Source organism: Manacus candei, unplaced genomic scaffold (assembly GCF_025592945.1).
Source record: "Manacus candei isolate 608988 ecotype Guabito, Panama unplaced genomic scaffold, ASM2559294v1 h1tg000015l, whole genome shotgun sequence".
Taxonomy (NCBI): domain Eukaryota; kingdom Metazoa; phylum Chordata; class Aves; order Passeriformes; family Pipridae; genus Manacus; species Manacus candei.
Window position 1 is genome coordinate 22,057,878 of NW_026138063.1, and position 23,054 is coordinate 22,080,931.

Sequence of the window (23,054 nt, forward strand, 5' to 3'; positions counted from 1 at the left end):
AATGCTTGGGTTTTGCATGTGTGGTGCTTTTGAATTCCCGTTTATTGACAGCATCAAGCTGCTCTAAGACAAGCTGAAGTTGACAGAAGGGAACAGGAAACTTATGGACACAGGCAAGGGATGCCTCTGTCCCAAGGTTTGCCCGCACAAAAGCTGAGCAGGCTCAGACACAAGAGAACTGCAGAGAGCCCCTGGAAGAAAGCAAGTTCTTAAGAAATAAGTTCTGTTCACTCATTAATAACTTGCCTTCCTCAAGGAAAGACCGAATATATTCCCAAAGAGAGGTCACAGATGCATTTTAATGCAGCAGTTCAACTGGACTGCCCAGATTCCAACCAGGCTGACACCAGCTCACACAGCAGCTGCTCTGTGGATGAACCTCACCTGTTTGTGGGTTCTCCTCCCATCCAGTGTCATTGCCCATTCCAACTACTCTCTTTTCCAAGAGCCATGACCACAACCAGAATTCAGCCACAATCAGAATTCCTCAGCTATTTTGCAGCACTTCAAGCACCGTGCATGGCAAGATAAAGACACCAGATACCACACAGACAGTAAAGGGCAGAAGTTGCATGAACCAGGAAATACTAAGAAATTCCACTAAGGGCAAATTAACTGGAGAAAATGAAGGTAGCCTAAAGGAAAGAGGAATTATATTCCTTGTTCCTTGAAGAACACAGCTATGCTGTGATGGAAAAGGTGTTGATCCAAGTTCCAGATGAGAAGGCAAGATAAGCCACCAGAGATTCACTTTGTGCATTTGCATGAACAAGAAAAAAAGGTGTTTGTCATTCTGTTTATTTCAGTGCTTTTACATGTATAAAATATACTTTAAATACTTTACATAAAAATTAGCAAGTGATTTGCTTCTTAAAAACACCAAAGTCTTTGTGAGCTCTGATGCAGGTCTCTGACCTACCAAGCTGACTAAAATATTTGTGGTGTAACACCTTTCATCAGAACAAACATGTTAGAGAGGAGTTCCTTTCCCTCAGCTCCCATCCTGCTGATTCAGCTCCAAGTAGGAGACACGGCCTCTCAAATTCTGATGGCAAGTGATTTATAGGCACCACCCCAGTCACAGTCTGGAACCACATATTCCAGCATTCCAATTCCACAAGAAACATCACTCCTGGTGTTCAAACCGTCTCACTATCTTTGCACTCTCTTTTTTCAGTTCCTCAATGTGAGCGTTCAGACATTCCAGGATGTGCTGGGATCTCACTTCTTCCTCTTCCAGGTATCTTGCAGCTATTGATCCAACAGAAGCTGTAGGCAAGGGGCACTAAAGGGAAACAAAGGGATATTAGGTATTCCTTCATTCCAAGTTTCAGCCAGAAACACCACTGATCTGCAAACCACACAACTGAACACGCTCCTGAAGGGCTCTTGGGTCACTTCCACCTTATTGGGCTCAATAAGCACTCAGGTCTCACACCTGTATCACAGGTCATGTCCCTCCCAACAGCCAACATGTCCAGCCAACAGTCATTGCTTTCAACAAGCCAAGATTGCCAAAAAATCAGTACTAAAGAATCAGGGGTAAAGAAGGTCACTACAGCATACCCAGGGTTTTCTCCTGGGTGTTAATGCACCTCAAGGTTTACATCCTGCTTCTCATCTCCATGAAAATCCCAGTGAGCAGCACCACCTCAGAGTTTGGGTTCCAGGGAAGGGAAAGCACTGCCAGACTGGGCCAGCACTGCTGTGTTTTATATACCTCCTGTTCTTCCCTGAAATAAGGGGTTTCTGGTATAATCCCACAGGCAAGTACAGTCCAAACTCCTCTCACGGCTCAGGGAACAGCACCTCAGTCCAGCCAGCAATGGTCAACAAACTACACCAGATTCTTTCCTCTACAGTCAAGAACTATTCCTGCTCCTCACATCACTTACCACAAGTTATTAACTTACAAAAACAACATTGTAAACCAGGCTTAATGTACAAGTTGATGAAGAGAAGCCTCCTGCACAGGGGCTGGCATGTGATATATAAGGTTACTAAGGGGCTGCTTTCCATTACAGATAATTTGCCTCATTGTCTTGGCAAGAGAAAGTTAGTGGTTATTTCCAAATCCTGGAGTCTTGTGGTTTTCAGGTCTTTTATCAACAGCCAGGGACAAAGAGAAGTAGAAAAAGGCTGCAGATAACAGGCAAATCTCTCCCACCCCACTACTGCCTACTGACGAGAATTTCTCCTCTCCTGATGTTAAATGAACTGATTTAAAGACCCTGCACCTGACCATGAGCAGGGAGTCCCAGTCAACACCAGGAAAAATACGTGCATTTCCCTAGAAAGCTTATTTCTACCTCTCAAAACAAAAAGCAGCATGTCCTCTTCTACAAAAATTCAAGCCCTAGAGCTTCTCAGACCCTGAAGTGGAACTGTTCACACTTCAGCTCCAATACTGCAACCTGAGGAGTTTCCATTTAGAATATTACAGTTCCCTGAGCTCCCAATATTGCTTTTTGGACATGCCCACTAACTACTCTAGTCTTGAAACAATCAAGTTTCAAGTAAATCTCATCAAGATCTACAGACCTTACAAGCCTCCACTTATCTGTGCATCAGCCTTAGAGCCTCTTCTCTGGGCTCCCCACAAAACAAAAATAGCTGTTGTCACTGTTAACAACACACAAACAGAGGAGAAAATGTTCTGAACACTGCTAGGGCAAACATCTGGAGCAAGGACCAGTACTCAGCATTCTCCCCTCCCTGAATTACTACAGGAAGAAGTGATTCAGTCCAAATTTCCTGTATCTTGGGCAAGTGCTCCAGCAACTGAGCTGAGGTAAAAGGACAGAGAAACTGCCAACTCTGCTCCCTACTAAAAAAGTGTGATCAGCAACTGGGGAAAATAGCAGCCTCCCCTTGTGCAGTGAAGCAGGGATTTCAGACTTTCCCATCAGCTAGGATAAGCAACTTTAAGTTCAGTGTGCTGACTGCTGCAGCCCCACTCAGAGGGGTCAAACTCACCCTGTGCTTTACAGATGTGCAGCAACCAGTCACTCAGAGACTGTGAAACACTGAAACACTCAGCACTCCACGTCCACTCTGAGCCACTGCTACAGAACCAGGCCAAAGGTTGAGGCAGAACTCAGAGGGGACACGACCTCAGCAGGTCGTGGTACACACTGAGGTACAGCACCAGCATGGAGAGAACCACATGCTCCTGGAATTAGCTGAGCAACAACACAAACACAAAGCCTTTCCCCAAGGAGTTCTGAGGAGCCACCATATGGATGCCACTGGCCAACTGTAACCATCCAGCAGTGGTTGTCCCTCCCTGTTTAATGTCTGTTTTATGCACACCACGCAGCAAAGTCATGCAGTCAAAAACCTGTCTCCTTTTGCCAGATGAGAACCCAGGTCTATTTTCAGCTGTTGAATAGCAACCAGCTCCTGTACAACTGCTTACCAAAGGCACAGATTCTCTCTGATGATTCGAGACAGGCTGCTTGGATGCTTCATCTGCAAAATCTTTGTTTCCATCCACCACACGGAGCAAAGGTTCTGCTCCCAGCAAGGCAGGTGACTCCTGGCAGTTCTTCCTGCTGGTCTGGGAGGGTGGCTCACCCATCTCGGGGGGCACAGGTCCCGTTTCAGCAGCCCCACTTTTCTGGGGCTCCCCACGATGATGCTGAGCAGTCCAATCAGGCTGGAGATGTATCCTGGCTGCTTGTTCATCCTGCATGTGCTGTGCTTCCCGAGCTGTCCTGGAAGGCAGGTTTGAGCACAGAACTGAGTTTGCCTCTTAGCAGCTGAACTCCAGCAAAAACTCACACAGAGGTAACAATTAACAGAGATGTTACTAACAGCCCTGGCAATCCAAACTTGTTTCCACAGCACTTCCAGATGCACATCCAGTCCCTAGGGAATTCTCTCTCCCTCTTCTGCTACTGTAGATACCAAAAACTACAGCCTGTACATCCTAAAACTGCAACAGAAAGGAGCGCAGCTGCCTGGGCCACATCTAATCCTGTCACCAAAAGAAGCACAGACTGCTGCTCAATCAGAGAGAGAGGCAAAGGCAGACAAAAGACAAACACTGCTGGCTCTGCAGAACACAAACCAGCTGGGACTCGAAGCTATTGCACTGCTGAAAGCACAAAGGCAGATTCCCAAACAGTCCTTGTGTTCTCCCAGACGCACGATGTGCTGGAGAGAGACGCCACACACACAGCACGTCGTTAAAACCCACACATCCCCACACCCTCTGCTCTCCTCCACGCTCGGGGTCGTGCCACACTCACCTGTGCTGCACAGCCCTGGTCTGGGGCTCTTTGCCTGGCTCCTGCTGGGCAGTGCCCTGGGGTTCATCCGGGCAGAGCCGCGCACTGACCTCCAGTTTCGCCCTGATCTCCGCAAGGTCCTTCCGCAGCTGCTGGTTCTCAGACTTCAGCTTGTGCAGCTCGACAGCACAGTCTTCCCTGAGGGCTCTCAGGGTCACATCTTTTCCCTAACAGACCGAGAAGGGTTGAAGTCAAAAGTTCTGGTTTGCAGGACACCACAGTCAGACCCAGAGCAAAGGCCAGCAAGAGATTCCTTAAGGCCCATCCTCTAACCTCGATTTTGAGTGGCAAAGCTTTCCAGGCATTCCTGAGGGAAAATCAGTTATATATGCCTCACTGGGTCTGTATCCAGACAGGTTGTGCTGATCCACCTGGGAAAGTAAGTCTCTCACCACTGAATGCTTTCGAAAACAGGAAAATAAGGACCAAGAATAGTTCACCTGTATTTCAACCTGGCCTTTCTTTTTGAAACTCTGAACAACTTGCTTCTTCCCACTTCCTTTTTGCCAGTTCTATTAAATTTAGATGCTTAATTCATTGTTATCACTGCTGTATCTAAGGACTTTCCAAATGTGCATTAGGACCACCTGGCCAAGATCAGCAGCTCCTGTTTCATGGGTCTATGGAGCTTTTTTTTTTTAAAGCAGATTTCTTACTTTGCACCCTGCTACCAAGTTTTTGGGAAGTCACACAGGCAAAAGCCACCAGGAACTTTTCAAGCAGAAGTAATGGGCCTCAGGTTATTCGGTTTCATATCAGCCCTCTGGAAAGCTCTGCTTTTTCTCCATCTCAACAGCCACAAGCTTCTGTTCAACATCCTCCCAAGAACTTGACACATTTGACAATCACCCCAAACTAATAGTAGAGCAAAGTATTTCCTTCCCACAGATCTGACAGGATAAAAGCTCTGCTATATTCCCATTAGGTTGTCAGCTGTCTGAATCCAGTCCTTGCCCCCTGGGAAGCATCCATTCTGCTTTAGGTGAGACAGAACTTGTAAACCAACCATTTCTTCCTTATTGCAGCCACTAAAATGAACCAACTCCAAGGTATTATTCCTGTCAAGGTTGCACCTTTTCCATGCAGGCTCCCCTTCTCCCCTCTGGCCAAGAGGGTCTCACCAAATCTCAGGAGTGCCACAGCAGCAGCAGCCCACCCACCACAGGGCCCCTTCCTGGTGCACTATCCCAAGGCATCCAGCCCATATTCCCAGGCTGCAATCTGCCCTTGGACTGCCAGGGCCAGCCCTGCTGAACAGCTCCTCACCAGGGGATAACATGTTCTCTCCCCAGTTATTTCAAGGACCAGAGCAGTTACAGCTCTGGGACAGGCCAAAAGAACATCACAGATTCAGAATGAGAGGTTTGAGGTAAACTGGCATAAAATGGAAGTGTAATAAAATGTACTACAAGCCAGGGGCTGTTCCTGCAGTTCTTCTCACCACTCTCTGGCTGAACAAACACTCATTATTTCTGCACCTTCTTTCCTCACAAATTGCCCCTTTTGCTCGGGTTTTAAGTTCACTGAACTCTACCACACATTTTGAGAGGCCTGGGCAAAGACTCTGACTGCTCCAGGGTGGGAACATACACCAGCAGCCCCTTCCCATTTCCTGGTTCTCAATGCATACCTCCAGCACACCACACTTGGTTTTTTCCAGCTTCTCTGAGAGATGACGGTTTTCCAACCTCAAGGTTTCCAGCTGGACCAGAACTACCTGAGGAGACAGGGGCAAACAACAAGCTTAGAAAAAGAAGAGAGCACATACCCACGACACCCTCCAAGCATTTTCCACCCTCAAATTCAAGCACAGAGCAAGGTCTGGGCTGTTAGCTGTGCAGGGACTCTACAGAGAAGGCCATAAAAATAACCATGCACAGTCATTTTCTTGAGCTTCCAAAGATGTCATGCATCCAGGTCTAATTAGCGTGAGTTCTGTGGGATTCCAAAGAATTCTTTGGGATTCCAAAGAATTCTGTGGGACTATCAGTTACTGGTTTGAAAAGCAGCAGCAAGACAGATCCAGTGAACACCATGGATTAGAAGATTCCATCAGAAAGGTCTCAAAGTCTTTGTTCAAAGGCTAAAGAGAGAAGGAAACTATGAACATAACTAAAAAGCAGGATGGTATTCCCAGCCTTCAGATCCCTTAAAGAGACAGCATGAGAGTGTTCTGCCTTTTTTACCCTGTGCTCCACTGCTTTCCTCTCTGCTCTTTCAACCTCCGCCCTCAGCTGCTGTTCCAGGTCTGACGTGGAGTCACTTGCCGATGCAATGGTGATGTCCCGCTGGTGCAGCTCCTGTGTCAGCCTGGAGATCTCCCTTTTCATCCCTTCCAGCTCACTGCTGTGTGTTTGTTCAGCGTGAGAGAGCTGCTCTTTCAGCTGGAGGGAGACATGCACACACCACCCACGAGCTTTTAGAAGATGTTTCAGCAAAGAAAGCGAAGTATCGCACACAACAATGTGATATCTCAGTACTGGAAAAAAAAAGGCTCTATGTAACAAGCCCTCTGTGCATGTCTGTCCTTCTTGATTGAAAGCCACCTCATCCCAGTCCTTTCCCACACCAACTGGGACAGGACAGGAGTTACATGCTGTGAAGCACTTTGGAAGATCCATAATTCATCAAATTACGGTCTCTTTAACTCACCACTGGACCTTGGTGACCAACACCAGAGAGCCAAAGGTCCACCATCACTGTGGAAGCACAGCAACACTTGGATAATATAACCTTGCAATTTGCCACTCTGCCTTCCTGAGATATTTAAAGATACCATTTAAGGATGGCAACTTTAAATAGCTCAAGCCAGATTTTTCTTCCAGGAATTAATTTGTCCTAAGTCTTCTGAATCGATATTAGCTTGTAGCAACTAGAGCTACTCATGGCAAACTTCCACCAGCCAGCTACGCACAGGGTAAAAATATATCTCTTTGTTTTCATAACTACATGTGATGACCACTAGTCTCTGCATTATGAGACAATAATCATTCCCTATTTACTTTCCACATGACAGGCATGATTTTATTTTTAGTCTGTTCAATCTCATCTCTTTTCCAGTTTGCTAAGTCCTATTCCATTCAGCTGTTCCTTGTATAAAAAACACTCCATCCTTTGGGTCATCTTTTTCCATACCTTATCTTGGTTTATGCAATCCTTTTTTGAGGTGGCAGACCTGCACTGCATACAGTATTCTGGTAGGCACACTGTATATTTATTCAGTGACACAAAAGAACAACAGCAGCATAATTTCTTCCCCAGGATTCCATTTCATTAGTCAAAAATATTAACCACCCGAACATTCAGGATTTTTCTGAGTATTACAAGCATTTTAGAAAATTGAACCAGATGATCTCTGCCTAGCCATGTAAATACTGTACACATGGTGATTTATCTCCATGTCACCTCAATGCCTCCCAAGTATATAAAATAGAAACAGCCATCATAAATCTCTCTCTCCTCCCCAGCAGCCTGTGGGAGATTCATTTACTGTGTGGCTGTTTAGATGTGTAACCAAGCACACATCTCTGGCAAGATCTGCACCTCTACACATTCAGAATAAAGGATGAAGGATTTCCACACAAGTGATGTTTTTCACTCAAGTCCAATGAGGTTTCCACTCTACCAGGCTGCAGTGAAAGCTCTCACACCAGCTGATCCAGACCATTATTTAAAGTCAAGCCTTGTGGAGGGCTTGTTCCCCTTGGGTGCTCAAGCACTGGGGTGAGGCCCTCGTGCAGGTGAGCAGCTCCATCCTCCCAGCCCCTGACTTCATGTCCAGGTACCAAGCCTGAAACAAACTCTCTAATTCACATAGGGACTAGAACACACTTGAAGCCCTGTATCTAGTGTGATAGGACATATCACAGCAAACTCATTCCCTCTCTGCTCTTCATCCTGTTGGGAGCCTGTATTAGGCTTAAACTCATGATTCCAGACCCTAATTTCTTGGCATATTTGTCCCTCCAGCACTAATTCAGGTATTTTCACAGTGTACAGAAGTACTGTGAGATGCAGGGTAGGCCCAGGAGATGCTCACAAAGCCAAGTTCAGACACCTGCAAACACATCCTCTCAACTCTTCCTGTCAGGTGTGCTCCTTACCTTCAGCACATCCCTGCCTCCACAGCACCCCAGCCCTTGGTCCCCTTGGAACTGTGCTGCCTGTGCACATGGCACACGTGGGATCAGCTCACTCCTCCAGTGCCTTCCCAACCCCCAGGAACAAAGTCACGTTACCTTTTTAATCTCCGCCTTTGACTCAGTCTGGTGGTCTACCATGGACTGCAGCTCTTTGATATTCTCACCCAGCTCCTCCCTCAGCTGCACACACCTGGCATTTGAAGACACCAGGCTGGGTGAAAAAGTAAAAGGACAGATTAGAATACCCCAAGGAGGGGGAAATGGTCAGAGAGAAACTCTGATCTTCTAAGCAGTCTCTTACGTCCATCGCAATAGAAACAGGACTCAACCCAAAGCTCCTCACCAATCCTTTGGGTTTGCCTTCCAAAATCATTTCAAAAGAGACCAGGAAGCCGACCTAACAGATGATAGCTGTTTCTTGTTTATTCCTTTACCATACTAAGATTACAAACTTCCCATGCAAACATGAATCTGAAAACCACAAACTCAGAGAGGAATCACAGAATCACAGGATGGTTTGGGTTGGGAGGGACCTCAAAGCTCATCTCGTTCCATCCCCCTGCCAAGGGCAGGGACACCTTCCATGAGACCTGGTTGTTGCTCCAACCCCCACCCAGCCTGGTGTTGAACACCTCCAGGAATGGGCAGTCCACAATCTCTCTGGGCAGACCCGTTTATAACTCTTATCTCATGAAAAGTCTCAATCTGGTTCTTACCAGCTGCCTAACAAAGGCTCCTTAACCTATTAGTGGGAAGGTGCTCAGCCTAAGCAAGCTGGAACACTGAGAACACCCACAGTGTGCAGTGAAAAGCAGCCAACCAATTAGCAAAAGAGTCTCACTATTACACTGCAAAATGAATAGCACTTGATTTCTTTAGCCCTTTGATATTTAAAACAAGCCTACAAAAATCAGTGGGACTGGTTAACTCGATGAATACAATTAGGTGCTGTATTATTATTCAAGATTAATTGCACTTCCAGGGGGAGCAAGCAGTGGGCTACCTGTTCTCCAGACGAGTCACCTCCGACTGCAAGTGCTGTTCCTTCTTCTGGGCAGCATCCAGCTGCAGCAGCACGTGCTCCAGCTCTGGAGAGGACAACTGCTTCCCTTGCAAGCGTTCCTCCAGGGCCCTAAGGAGAAACCTCAACTTCAGCCTCAGCACAGAAACATCACATCTGAGTTTGCTGATACAGGGAACACGACCACTGTTTTCTTGGAATTCTCTGAAAAATACAGAGCCCAGCAGCAGGTGAGGAAGCAAACACACAGCTGGGTGACAGCCCCTGCCTGAGTTCATGCTGACTGAAAAAGACTACATTTTAGGTTGATGTTGGCCTCCCTGACAGACACAGTCTGGCTGGTAGGTGAGCAACATCCAAGCCTTCTGACACAGCCACCAGAACCCGACAGCTTCTGCACGTTGCCAGTGCAGAAGGGGAAGGCCAAGATGATTTTGTCACAGATGTAGTTACCTCACCAAGGTCCCAGTCTGACATCATTAAATCAGAGAGAACTTTCAGTTATGTTAATAAGCACGTTATCAACCCCGAACAGCCTCCAGCACTTGACTGAAAATGCCTGAGGAAAACAACTTCAAAAGCCCTGTGCTGCCTCCAGAAACCCAGCTGAGGGGAAATCGGGTTCCTTCCACACTCTTCACTGATCATCAGCTGATTTCAAGAGCAATGTAATTTGGCAAACACTGCAAGGCAGCACTTGTGAGAAACTACAGCACACCACTCTAGACACAACCAACACAGATCCAGCTGCGTGAAAATGCTGCTACTGTCCTCACTCCAGGGAGAACCCAGAATGTAGATCTGGATTCAAGAGCCTAAGTACCAGTGAGGTCCAGATGCTACCTGATGAGGAATTCCTTTGTGTGAAGAGTTTCAGTCATCCTGGCCAGTTCTTTCTGTAACTGTTCCTGCTGCAGCTTGGAGCTGTCAATGAAATCCTCTTGAGACTGCAAGGTGGCTTTTAGTTCCCTCTTCTCATCCTGCAGCACCTGCACAGGAGGGAGAAGGAATGACTGTTGCAAGGTGGACCAAATCTGTTTGCTGTAATTTTTTAGGACCTTTGGAAATACTGCAGAGCAGCACAGGGGTACAAGATCAGTTTTGAGGCCAATCAGGAACTTTACAAAGGCTCTAGAAAGAGACAAAAGCTCTGGGATTAAAAGCCTTCCCACTACTTCTCACCAGCACTGCTTTAGACCCAGTTTCATAACAGCTCCTCCACTGACCTCTACCATTTTCTTGGACTGCCTTAATTCCTCTTGCACTCTCTGCTGATCTGCCAGAATCTGGCGGTTGTTCTCGCTCAGGTCATCCACCCTCATGTTCAGCCTCTCCACCTCCAGCTCGTTGGCACTGATGGTGTCATTGGCCCTCTCCAGCTTGCTGGTTAAGTGCTGGATTTCCGAGCGGCTGGCCAGCTCCACCGAGTCCAGGATCTGCTTACGATTGGCAAGCTGGGTCTGCCAACAGCAGTTGGTGTGCATTAAAGGTAAATCACAGGAAACACAGCGTAGCAAACCACATTCAACACAACTACTGATTTCTTGGTGTACTGAGCCACATTCTAAAGTACGCAACGTGACCTTCCAGGGAAGCAGGGAAAGCGCTGCCCCAGGGTTACACCGTGGGTAACACTTCTGAAGGCAAACAGAATAAAAATAAGAAAACGAAAAAAGAAGGGGCCCTCTGACTCCAAAAGGGGTTCAAAGAGAATCTGAGAAATGAGGATCTCAAAGCACTCCAGCTGCACGAGTATGAACTAAGAACAAAGCCACCTGCTGTTTTTGGCTCATGAACCCAAGGCTAGACCAGGACAAACGGCTGCAGGTGAGAAGGTTTGTAAGTACCATGCACAAACCAGAGGTTACCCAACCGTTAATCCCTGTTAATTCCACACCAGGACAGAAAGCAGCTCTGGGTGCACAATGGAAAACCCACAACCACCAAACAGCCCCAAAACCAAACTGGGTAACAGCCAATTTGCTCTGCTCTCTGCACTAAATACGTGGTTCCAGCAGCCTGGGAGAATGTTCACTTTGAATGTTTCATTGTTTTAATGTAGACAAAAAAGTTACAAGGAACCTATGACTAGCAGACAATACATGCTCTATTATTTATAGGCACAATACCTTATTTCATAGCATTTCTTTCCACACAGCTAGCTGGTGAAATTTAACAAGCCAGCTCTCACATAAGCTTCTACGAACATTCATTTCATATATTCCCTTTTCATATAGAACCTTTGAATTTTTAAAGGCTGAAACAAAATATTTGAGTAGTCTTATACTCCTAATTTCTAAGAGTAGCAATTCCTGCCAGCTTGAGAATCACCATGTACCTTGGTTTATTGCCTGGCACATAATGCCTCATAACTTAGAATACTATAGGAACTGTGCATTTGCAAGACTATGGTATAATTTTGATTACAGCCTTTCATTATTATTTGAATAGTCATGGCAGAAAAGCTAATCAGGAGGGGCAAGAGTAAAGCACAGCCTTTCTGCACCCGAGAAACCAGAGTACCAGACTGCCTGAATATTTATTTCTGCATTAAGAAAACATTTAAGCTGTCTCTTATTTTCATCCACAGAACATGCAGGCCAGCACAGAATTCCAGGTTTCACCTGCTGACTTTAAGGCTGCAGGTGTTACAGAAGGTGCTCAGAACTGCAGAAGAATGCCAGGCTTCCCTAAGCTGCTCTGCAAGGGATGAGGGGAAGCCAGATTAAAGGAGAGAGGGGAAGTACTCCGTGGTCATGGATCTCAGCACGACTTTGTGCCAGCAAGACAACCAAGCACACAAAACATACAGAAACATCAAAGGCAAAAATGTAGCCCTTCCATGCTGGGCTTTTCAAGGCAGTTGAGGATCCAGGCAGTCTGTTCACAGTACCTAAGTCACCTACGCCACTTCAGGAAAACCTCCCCAAATTCCTGGTTTTCTGCTGCACCACAGGAAGAGCAACTCTGAGCCCCGGCGTCCCAGCCCGCGCTCCAAGGGCACATCTGTGCTCAGACAATTGAGCCATCAACGACACACAGACAGCAGAGCAGCGAGACCTTCTGCTCAAGGACTCTCTCTGCATTTGCAGATCTACTGGTGTCAGCCTCTCACAAAGGCCCTGTCAGAGCCAGCTTCAGTCCTGTCATCACAGACTCCCTCCTTGCAGGAGCTTCCACTCAAGAGCAACTCAGGAGCCCATTAAGTGCAAAGTCCCCAGCAAGAGCTTCTTATCAGTGTCTGCTGTGATTGTGTCAGTGTGACTTCACAGCTGTGCTCTAGGTCAATTCATCTCGCTCTGCTGCAGCACCACTACCTCCCTGAGCCATCAGCCTTGCAGGAACAGCAGCCTTGCCTTAGGAGACTGCTAAAAAAAAAAAAAAGGAGGGGGGGCTGAAAAATGCTGTTAGTTCAGTACTTTGTTAAAGCCTCTGTTGTAGGGAAAGAATATTTTCCAGCAGCACCCTCTGAGCTGGACCCACAAGGCACATATTTAGCTGCTGGCAGGTACACAGTTTTCAACTAGATAACATGATGTAACAGCTATTTTAAAGTATCATATGCTGTGGTCTCTGCCTCCCAGGGAAAGATGCATCCTACTGTCTTCTCTGCTAACCAGAGGGGTGTCAGGGAGAGCTGCACAAGGTTTATCTAATCTCTGCTGACAGACTCCAGATCTTTTTTCCACACAGCACTTGTACAAGTAAACCTTATTCCACCGGGACATTAAAAGTCACTTCAATGGCAACCTGAACTGGATGGAAGCCTGGGAGATTTCATCAGCCTCTCCCTCCTCTCCCTCCCTCCCTCCCTCCCACCCGCTGGCACAAACAAAACAGAAACTTTGGGCACGTTAATTGTACCTGCACGAGCTCGGAGTGCTCTGCCAGAGCCTTGCGCTGAGCCTCCAGCGATGCCACCTGCTGCTGGTACCGCAGGCGCTGCTTCTCCCACTCGAGCGATTTCTGTCGGAACTCCTGCAAGGACAGCAGGGGCAGCACATCCCCTTCCAGTTCACATCCACATTTGCCTTCTCTCCCGCCGTATCCTCACACACCTTTCCCCACAGCGGGGAAACCATTAGCCAGTCACCTGATGCACCGGCTCAGCAGCACAGAACCCTCACACACTGTGCTCGCTGCATTCCCTCCCCTCCCGAGGTAAAACGTCAGTGTCAATTACTGCTGTTTACAAATGTTAAGTGCCAACAGATTCATGGTTGGTTTCATGGGTTTGCTGTCAGGGGTTTAACAATTCAGACTGGCTTCAGCTTCCAGAACATGCTGCTATTGAAATCACTGAGATGACAAGAATGAAGTGCAGAACTTGAATGCTAATCTCTGCCCCAGAAACTGGGCACTGTGTCAGGCAGGTGTGTGTGTTACCACATCTTTGGGGTACAGGGGGAGAAAACTGAGTGGGGTTGAGCTCAGCAGAGCAGAAAGATTAAAAGACAAGACAGGGTTGAGAAGAAGTTGGACATGTAGCTCCCTCCTCCTCAAAAAAAGTGAGAATACAACCTCCCCACACCAGAACTCATTCCATTCACATAATTTATTATTCTTTCAGCACCTTCTTCCTTCCATTTAGTCTAAGAACAACATCAAGGTTTATCCTGTGTACTCAGAGGCTCCAGTGCAGGAAATTGCCTTTATTACAGAAGCAGTTGAGAAGAGCTACACCTGGAGTGTTGATGAAGAGTACTCCTTAAACAGGATTCACAATCCTCTTCCTAGTTGACAACTCAGTCACCAGTAAATCAGTTAATACATACAAACCGGTCAGCACTTGCTTTTTCATCACATACCTCCAGCTTCCTGGTCAGTCTGCTCAATTCAAACTCATCTCCTTCTTGTCCCTTGTTAGCATCTCCTCTGCCTCCTCTTGCTTTTTTCTTCTGCAGCTTCTCATAGCTCCTCCTCAGCCGGGACAACTGCGAGGAGACAGTGAGAGAGACAGCTTTGCTCAAGGCCCCAAGGCAGAAATCACAGAGCCCTTTGAGAGAAGGCACACAGAATGGTGCACACAAACAATCCCCTCATCAAGGCCACACAAGTGAAGGCTTCCATTGGGATAATGAGCCTATTATACCAACAGTACTGCAAAACAGGCCGAGTTGTGTGAGGGGAGCAAGATGCCACTGAAGTCGTGACATCGGCAGCTTTAATTAAACCTCTGTCTTACCACGATTAAAGCATGACTAAAATGATAAGATGGAGGTTAACATGTAGCTGTCAATGCAGCAAGAGCACATCCCTCTCTCTACAGGTGGCTCCCAGCCACAGGAAGAGCCGGCAGGACCTGTGGCTGATCTCCTCCCACAGAGGAGCACACCCACTACACCACACACAGCGACAGATTCCTGGCTGGATAAAATACACTTGTGCAGCACAGGTGGGAACTGGAACTCTCCCACTTACTGGGAGAAGGAAGATTTGAGAATTGTCATTACCCATAATAACAACACCACTTCATCTGTCATTTTCTGCTTAGATACACCATGTATTTCACAATGAGAGGAGAATGCCAACAGAAAATATCACTCCTACGCCCGCTGCTAGGATGCTGGAGTCATATCAGGAGCAGGAATGAGGAAAAAACTCTTGACATTTAAATGACCCTCTGTGCAAATAATCACTTGCAACTGGAAGAGAGTTTTCCATCTGATGATCTCCCCTCTACTCAACTATTAAATAAAAAGTTTCCAAATAGCCACAGGAATTTGAGAAGGCATCATTCCCATTTTACTGATGGAGAAAGTTACGCCCATGGATGAACAGAAGGACCACGAGAAGAATAAATATTTGATTCAAGACATAACGAATTCAGTACTTCGGTGTGTTCAATGGGAACAGACAGATGTACAGGCTTAAAGTTAATACCAACATCTTTTGCCAAACACATCAGGAGATAAGAGGTTTATTCTTTCTACAGTCTCAGTGAGTTAGACACTGTACCTGTAATTGCACTGGAAATGGTGGTAAACAGAGACAGAAATAATTTCCCCAAACAGTACTAAGAACAGAAGACTGAGGAATATTGGAGCTCAACGTCATCAGCATTAATACTGTGTGGGTAAAACACCCACACACTGTAATTTAGGCCACAACACACTCTGTATTTCAGCCTTAGCAATTTAGGCAGAGCTGCCAGTGTACCTCAGCTTTGCTTTGCAGCCTATGCACAATTCCAGTGGGAGCAGCCAGTGAATGAAGACTGTTAGTCATATGGAACAGTGAGGTGTTTTAAATGAGGACAGATGCCTTCTGTCGTCAGAGCAGAGACTACTAAATTAATTTCACTTATGGTTTAGAGTGAGCAGGAACCAGGCCCAACCCTCCAGAGAAAACAGGTCAGTGCTCCCCGAGCTGCTCAGGCCAGTTAACTCCCTGCCACTGGCAAGCAAGTGGAGACAGGCAAAGAGTTCAGCCCTAAACCTGGAATGCTGTTACACCACCTGCAGCACAGCTACCACCTTGCGGCGAGCAGGAGTTGAAAGCTCTGAAATTATTGTCAAACAGTATTTTCTGAGTATACTTAGTTTTTATTATGTGTATTAAGACTAATGTGCCTTGAGAGGACAAAATCCTTACCAACATCATCAGACTCAAACAGAGGCAAAAAGATGAGACTACACACCACTGTTATTTCTTGATCTCACACGAGCCAGGCAGTTACACTTCCACCCTTTCTGAATTTCAGAAATGCTGAAAGAGCAAACTACTGCTGCCTTGTACCCACGGCAACTCCAGAACCAGCACTGTGGTGACTGGGATGGGCAGACACAGGTCATTTTTGCAGTAAACTTCTGCAGATCTCCAGCACATGAAAACATCTACTCCACATTTCTACTCCAGCAGTTCTCTGTTCGTCACCAAGTCCCTCTGAAGCACAAACAACTGGCCAACTGAACCACAAAAACGTCGCTTTGCCTATGTTCAATGCTCTTTTTTTGCAAGCACATAAACACTAAGAGAACGGGGAGGTTTAAAACCACAGCATTTAAACAAAAGCCACGATGCAAAGTATTTCACCTGTTGCATTGTACATCGAGTGGGAACTAAAAACCAAACCTCTCTTTTTGCAACTCACCTCCTCTTGGAACGTCTTCAGCTGTTGTTCATACTCTCTAGCCATGTCCTGCTTGGATTTTTCCACCTCTTCGACCTGGCGCCGCAACAGGCCAACCTGAACCAAGAGTTAAAAAGCAAATAAATACAGCAGTAGAAGTAGACTTTAGGTTAGTAAGTGCTAGGATGTTTCAATGGGGTCCCTCACTATGAATCAGATTAAATCTATGCCTAAATCTTTGGTAGGCTGGGGCCAGAACTGCTTCAGTTCTGGCCTCTTAATTTGAGCCACTTTCTGGCTTTCACTTTTGGGGATGAAGCTGACAGGTTTGGCTTGTGCCAAAAAGGCTACTTCTATCAGTATCTTCATCAAATTCTTCACAAATATGCATTACAATTTCAAGCTACCTACCAAGAGAAAGGTTGCCCCTGTCATTATCTGCTCAGGTAAAAAAGAAATTCCAAATAATGAGGGAAAAAGAAATAATTGGGGCTTTGAAATGCAGAGAAGACCTCCCTTACACTGATTCAGCTGCTCCTGTGACTCAGTTTTGTCCTTTTTTTTCCCAGGGTACCCACTTTTCTAACTGCAGGTCCAAAGGACAAAGTGAAATTAAAAGAAATCCCCACAGAAAATTCACATGACTAAACCAAAAGCATGAATATACTCCAGTAGTGACTTTAACCAAACTTTACAGCTCAGTCTTGAAATCTATGTTCACTTTTTCGGGGTAAGAAATATTTCAAGTGTCTTGAGAAAACACAATTGATAATAACAATGATAACCTATATGATACAAATCACCATTCCTGCAAATGAAAATCCTGTGGCTCAACTGCAGTTTATGGCCCACATCTTGTGCAAAAATTTCACTTACTGATACTTCTCCACCAATACAGAAATTTTTTGCACTTCCCCCAGGCCTTTAATTAAAGACCATAAAACCTGAGCTGCATAAAACAGCCCTTGGAGAATCTCCCAGCAATATCTTAGTGTAGTTTACAGTAGGAAATTGGGGTTTTTTTCTACCAATGACTGCAGGTTGCTGGGCTGTCCATTGCTGCTACAGCATCTCTGGGTTCTCTCTAGAAACTGAGCATTCAATCTGTGAATTCCACCAATCCTTGAGGAGTTGATCATTTGACTTTGACGGAATTATGAACTGGACATCTTGTTCCAACAGGCCCCTCTGTAAATTCTATTCCTAATTTCCTGATTCTAACAGGTAAAACACACTGGTTGTCTCCAAACCGAAAACAGTATGAAATGGAGGTACCTCCTTCTGTTTTTCCTGCAGAGCAGCCCTGGCAGAGGAGAGCTCCTTCTCCCGAGCACTCAGGCAAGCTTCCAGAGCCTGTGTCTGCCCTTCCCACTCGGATTTCTTGTGAGCCACCATGATGTCGATCTGCTTCATCAGCTCCTGCAGCTCGGCCTCGCAGGAGGTCAGGAACCCGCCGCTGGAAGGGAAGGAGCCTGGAGGTAAAAGCAGCATCACCCAACAGGGGTCTCGGGTCCCAAACCAACAAAGGCAGAGAACACACTGACTTGCACCAAGGCACCAACGGTGCACACGCAGGGCTTTGGACTCTTTGCAAATCAGCTTGCAGAGAAACAGAATCACGGAATCATTAGGGTTGGAAAAGACCTCCAAGACCATCAGGTGCAACCTTTGACCCAATGCCACCCATGCCCACTAAGCCACATCACTTAGGCACTCGTCCCTTTGCCCCAGGACTATGCATTATCTAAGTAAACCAAAGCATGTTTAATTCATATTTTGTATTTGCCTTAACTGCTCTCCAGGCAGAGGCATTTTAGACCAAGCTTCAGTCACCAGAGGAATCTTACAGCCGAGCTTTCAGCTCCTGAAAACAGAAGTTTATCACAAATGCAGACAAACCTCGAAGCAGAGGGGGCTGGATGACAACATGATAATGAAGAATCCAACCCTCGCAATCCATCAGGGAGCACATGTGCCCTAGCAACGCCCAGACTTCTAATTTGGTGCAGTAATTATTGAAGCCAATTCCAGTAACTCCTCTAAAACTTCCCAAGCTGCTAAGCCAGGGACAATATTAAGGCTTGCCAGACACAGCCCTAGAGGGTGGTGAACTCCATAATGATCTTTACCCCTTTAATTTGCCTGTCAAACAGGGAGAACTGAAAAGAAATGGAAATCAATAGGTTAAGGGATAGAAATTTCTCTGCTCTCCCTGTGCGTGTGCACACTGCAAAACTTGGCAGTTTTTCTATAGGGAAAGAAATACTTCTTAAAGGAGCCAAAATCAGTCATATTTGAAGCTCACCCTGTCCTGTGAGCTAACAAAAAATTAGCAGCTATTATGCAGAGCAGGAACATTTCCTTCACAGCATCTGCTAACATGTAGCTAAGTCTAAACTTGATTTTTGCAACCAGTTCTCTGAAGAAGATACAGTATCAAATAAATCTGAGTCGCATTCTCAAGGATGACTGGGAAAACAGCATCAGTGACTTTTGCTTCACGCCTGTTTAACACAGAAAACATTTTGTTCCATTATTGTCACTACAGTCTCTCTTGGGGATCGAAAAGTCTACATCCTTTCACCTCAGACAGAGCATTAAGGATTCCTCAGAGCTGAATGGGACTCTGCAGTTTCAACATGAGCAGGAAATAATCAGATGTTTTCAATAAAAACAGATAACAAAGTCACATCTCATTAACCTTGCACGGCTGCTACAAAATAAATATTTATTCACAAGAAGGGTTTAAAACAACCAGAAAAAAAAAAAAAACCAAAAAAAAACAAGGTGGAAGGTTTTCAGGAAGATGTAAAACTAAATTGCTAACATAATACCTGTCCAGGGCTTATTGCAAAGCCAGCTCAGGCAGTGACTTTGCTTCTGCACCAGGTGAAGGCCACTGCACACTGATACCTGAGGATTTATTCTGAACAGGAGGAAAGGTTAATACTTAAATCCTTTTGAATGACTGCTGTGTACAGTTGCATACACACCTCCCCTGCTCATTTCTCTGCATTCCTTCCAGCAAAGCCTCCATCACCAAATCCTGGTTGCTTCAGCAGCTAGGGGAGTACAGGAAAGCAGTGGTCACCCATGGCAATGCACGAACAAGGCTGCTTCTCCACCCAGCTGCAGAAAAAGCAGAAGCCCACAAAGCAAAGAAGTTAAAAAAATTACCATGAGCATGCAGTTACAGGTGAGGAAAACAATGATCACCTTCACAAACTTGTAAGCCAAATATCTGCCAAATAAAGGAACTCCTTAAAAATTCCTCTTAAGTTATGTCTTAAATTATGAAAATAAGTTGAACAGCTTGACAGTAGCAGTACATCATTTTAGTTAAAAATCACACCTTTTAAGTCACAAAAACATGTACATGTGCACACACATAGAAATTTCACATATTGGTGAAGCAAGAAGGGTTCACATTAAAGGCAAAAACAGGGAATAAAAAGTTACCATGGAACCACAGTCAAAAAGCCAGACTTTATTTCAGTGGCTCCTCCATGAAACTGCAGCTCTCTGGCACAGAAATGGTTAAACTCATCCTGAGGACACAAACTTTGGTTTCACCCTGTGGAGGTATTAACACCATTTCCTCTTTCCAAAACCTATACATTGTCTCAAGTATTGAAGATGGATCCTTCCAACATCTTCCTCAAAGATTAATATGGCATCATTTAGCAATCAACAAAAGGGGAGTAAGGGAGACTTTAGAAATGTAGGCTCAGCTCTGTTTTCATTTCCCTAAGAAGCTTCTATCCCCTTCTAGAGCACTTCAAACACCATCCAGGGATTAAAGCCTGCCCTTGGGAGTTCTGCTGTGTTTTAAATCACACTCATACAGAAAACAGACAGAAAAAAAATCCTATCCCTATTCTGATAATGTTTTGTCTCTCTTTGGTCCTGTCTGTGCTTAACAAAACTCCATCAGTATGCACAACACCTTCGTGGTACTGCTGAGGGCAGGGTGCTGAGGAGAGCAGATGAGCACATCCCCTGAGCTGCTGACAGCATTCCAAGAGTTCTCCAGGTGGCAACAGCAGACATCAAACAGTAGCAGCTCTTCTCAACAATTCTAATCACACCTACACAGAATCAATTTTCAGTGGGCAGAGACATGAGGAGAGAGACAGTATAGAATTCTAGAACAGTTTGGGTTGGAAGGGACCTTAAAAATCATCTTAATTCCATTCCCTGCCATGGGCAGGGATATCTTCCACTAGACCAGGTTGCTCCAAGCCCCATCCAACCTGGCCTTGAACAATTCCAGGGATGGAGCAACCACAGCTTCTCTGGGCATGGGCAACCTGTGCCAGGGCCTCAGTACCCTCAAAGGGAAGAATTCCTTCCTAATATCCAATCTAGCCCTGTCCTACCACAACATGCCCTTGCTTCTGTCATCCCTTAAGCAGGGCCCCCACAGTACACCTGAATCAGCCAGCTTTGCATACCTGCCACCTCACCCAGGTTTTGGGGGAAAGCCTTAAAATCAGACACCTCTACCCTGGTTTATGCTTCATCAGGTTCATTGTTTAGTATTAAATTTTGGCCTCTCGAGCTTGCAAGTCGCACAGTGCCACCGTAGAGGCCCAGAGACATTGCCTTTAGTCACAACAAATCACAGACACCTGAAGTAAAGACCCCCGCAGCTACCACAAGAGAGGACAATCTCCCTCATTAACTACAGCTGAAGCAAGGACAGCTGACTGGTCACTTCTGAAAAAGTGAATAAAATGGAAATATTTGGAAAAAAAACAAACCAACAAAAACAAAAAAAAACACAAAAACACAAAAACAAACGCCAAATCATTTACAAATAAACAAGGCTTATCACCCCGATTCGATAGAGAACTGTTGTAGACTCAAGTGGAGAAAACCAGACAATACACAGGAGGACTTTAAAGAATAGTGCCCATAAGGAAAGACTGGGAATACTTTGTATTTAAAAACATAGAAAGATGTAATTTCGAATTGTTGCTAGAAATATGCTTACAATGAACAGAAAAGCAGCAATAACCTCCCAAAAGCACCGCCACAGACGTGCCAGCGGCCGGAATGCCACCTGCGGCAGGAGCCCGGTGCACGCCACCCGTCGCCGGGGGAAGAATCACAGAATCAGGTTGGAAAAGACCTCTAGGATCGTCGAGTCCAAGCTATGACTGAACATCACTTTGTCACCCAGCCCAGAGCACCGAGTGCCACGTCCAGTCCTTCCTTAAACACGTCCAGGGGTGGGGATTCCTCCACCTCCCCGGGCAGACCCTTCCAGTGCTGGACAGCCCTTCCCGTGAAGAATTTCTTCCCAATGCCCGACCTCAACCTCCCCGGGCGCAGCTAAAGCCTGTGAGGTGACTGCAGGAGTGACCGCGGCCAGCGTGCCCGGGCAGTGCCGCCGGCCCCGGCAGAGCATTCCCTATTCCCGCTGCGCTCCCGCTCCTCCCCAGCAGGAGCCTCCCCGCTCTCCGCCCATTCACGGTGTTTACCCCGCACCCGCCGCGGCAAGTTTCGCTACCCGGGGCCCTTCCAGCGCCGCTCCCCTCGCCTCCCTCCCCGCAAACACCCCGCACCCGCCGGCCTTCTCTCCCTTCCTTCCCTCCCTTTCCTCCCTCCTTCCCTTCTCCCGCCTCTCCCCACCTAACGGCGGGCCCGGCCCGGCCCGGCCCGGCCCGAGAGCACTGCGCCTGCGCGAGAGCCGCGCCTGCGCACGGCAGGCCCCGGATACGGGCAGGGTACGGCGGGCAGGGGACACTGCGGGGACATGGGGGGACACTCGGGGGGAATACCGGGGGGACACACGGGGGGACATCGCGGGGAGTACCGGGGGACACACGGGGGGACATCGCGGGGAATACCGGGGGGACACACGGGGGGTATATGGGAGGGCGCGGGGGGACGCCGGGAGGGGACACTGGGGGACACTGAGGGGGCTGCCGGGGGGATCATGGGGTTAGGGTCTGCGGGGACGGACACTGGGGGGGGGGCACCACGGGGGACACTGCGGGGGCGCCGGGGGAATATTCGGGGGGGTACCGAGGGGACACCGGGTGGGACACCGCGGGGACATTCGGGGCGGTACTGAAGGTACCACGGAGGGGACACCGGAGAGGGACACAGTGGGGATACGGGGCACACGGGGCTGTGTCGGCCGGGAGCAGCGCGGATCGCACGGCCCCGGGGCTGGGACCGCTCAGTCCGGTGCCCATCGCCGCCCCCGTGCAGCGGGGTGCATTTAAATAAATACCTGTAGTCACCTACCCTGGTCTGGTGTAAAATAAATACCTGTAGTCACCTACCCTGGTCTGGTGTAAAATAAATACCTGTAGTCACCTACCCTGGCACGATCGAGCCGCAGGGTCACACCGGGGCGAGTCCCTGACGTGACGCTTCAGGGAGGGCAGAGTACAGTGAGACACCCCGGAGGGATTCTTGTAGCCGAGGGTGAAAGATAGGTCTTGTTTTTCTTCTGTTTTACCAGTTTCCTGGACTTCAGGTTCGGGCAGGATTCTGGGTGCCGTGAAATCCTT

At 47.0% G+C, this 23,054-nt stretch overlaps 1 protein-coding gene across 4 annotated transcripts; it reads right to left on the reverse strand.

Moving 5' to 3' along the window:
• Window positions 1-15: 15 nt before the first annotated feature.
• Window positions 16-23,010, reverse strand: CEP63 (centrosomal protein 63). 4 transcript variants are annotated; one of them, XM_051781782.1, is made up of 15 exons: window positions 22,862-23,010; window positions 19,521-19,656; window positions 17,803-17,983; window positions 16,549-16,644; window positions 14,264-14,389; window positions 13,320-13,433; window positions 10,682-10,915; window positions 10,299-10,444; window positions 9,438-9,566; window positions 8,531-8,645; window positions 6,479-6,676; window positions 5,923-6,009; window positions 4,254-4,459; window positions 3,419-3,716; window positions 16-1,285 (listed from the first exon to the last, which is right to left on the reverse strand). In XM_051781782.1, exons 2-15 carry the CDS (start codon window positions 19,562-19,564, stop codon window positions 1,127-1,129), a joined length of 2,133 nt encoding a protein of 710 aa, XP_051637742.1. In that variant the 5' UTR covers window positions 19,565-19,656; window positions 22,862-23,010; the 3' UTR covers window positions 16-1,126. The 4 variants fall into 4 exon arrangements, with proteins under 4 accessions (XP_051637742.1, XP_051637743.1, XP_051637745.1 ...); XM_051781783.1 differs by lacking the exon at window positions 22,862-23,010 and adding an exon at window positions 22,165-22,206; XM_051781785.1 differs by lacking the exon at window positions 22,862-23,010 and adding an exon at window positions 22,165-22,178 and having other exon boundaries at window positions 19,521-19,589.
• Between the last annotated feature and the right edge of the window lie 44 nt (window positions 23,011-23,054).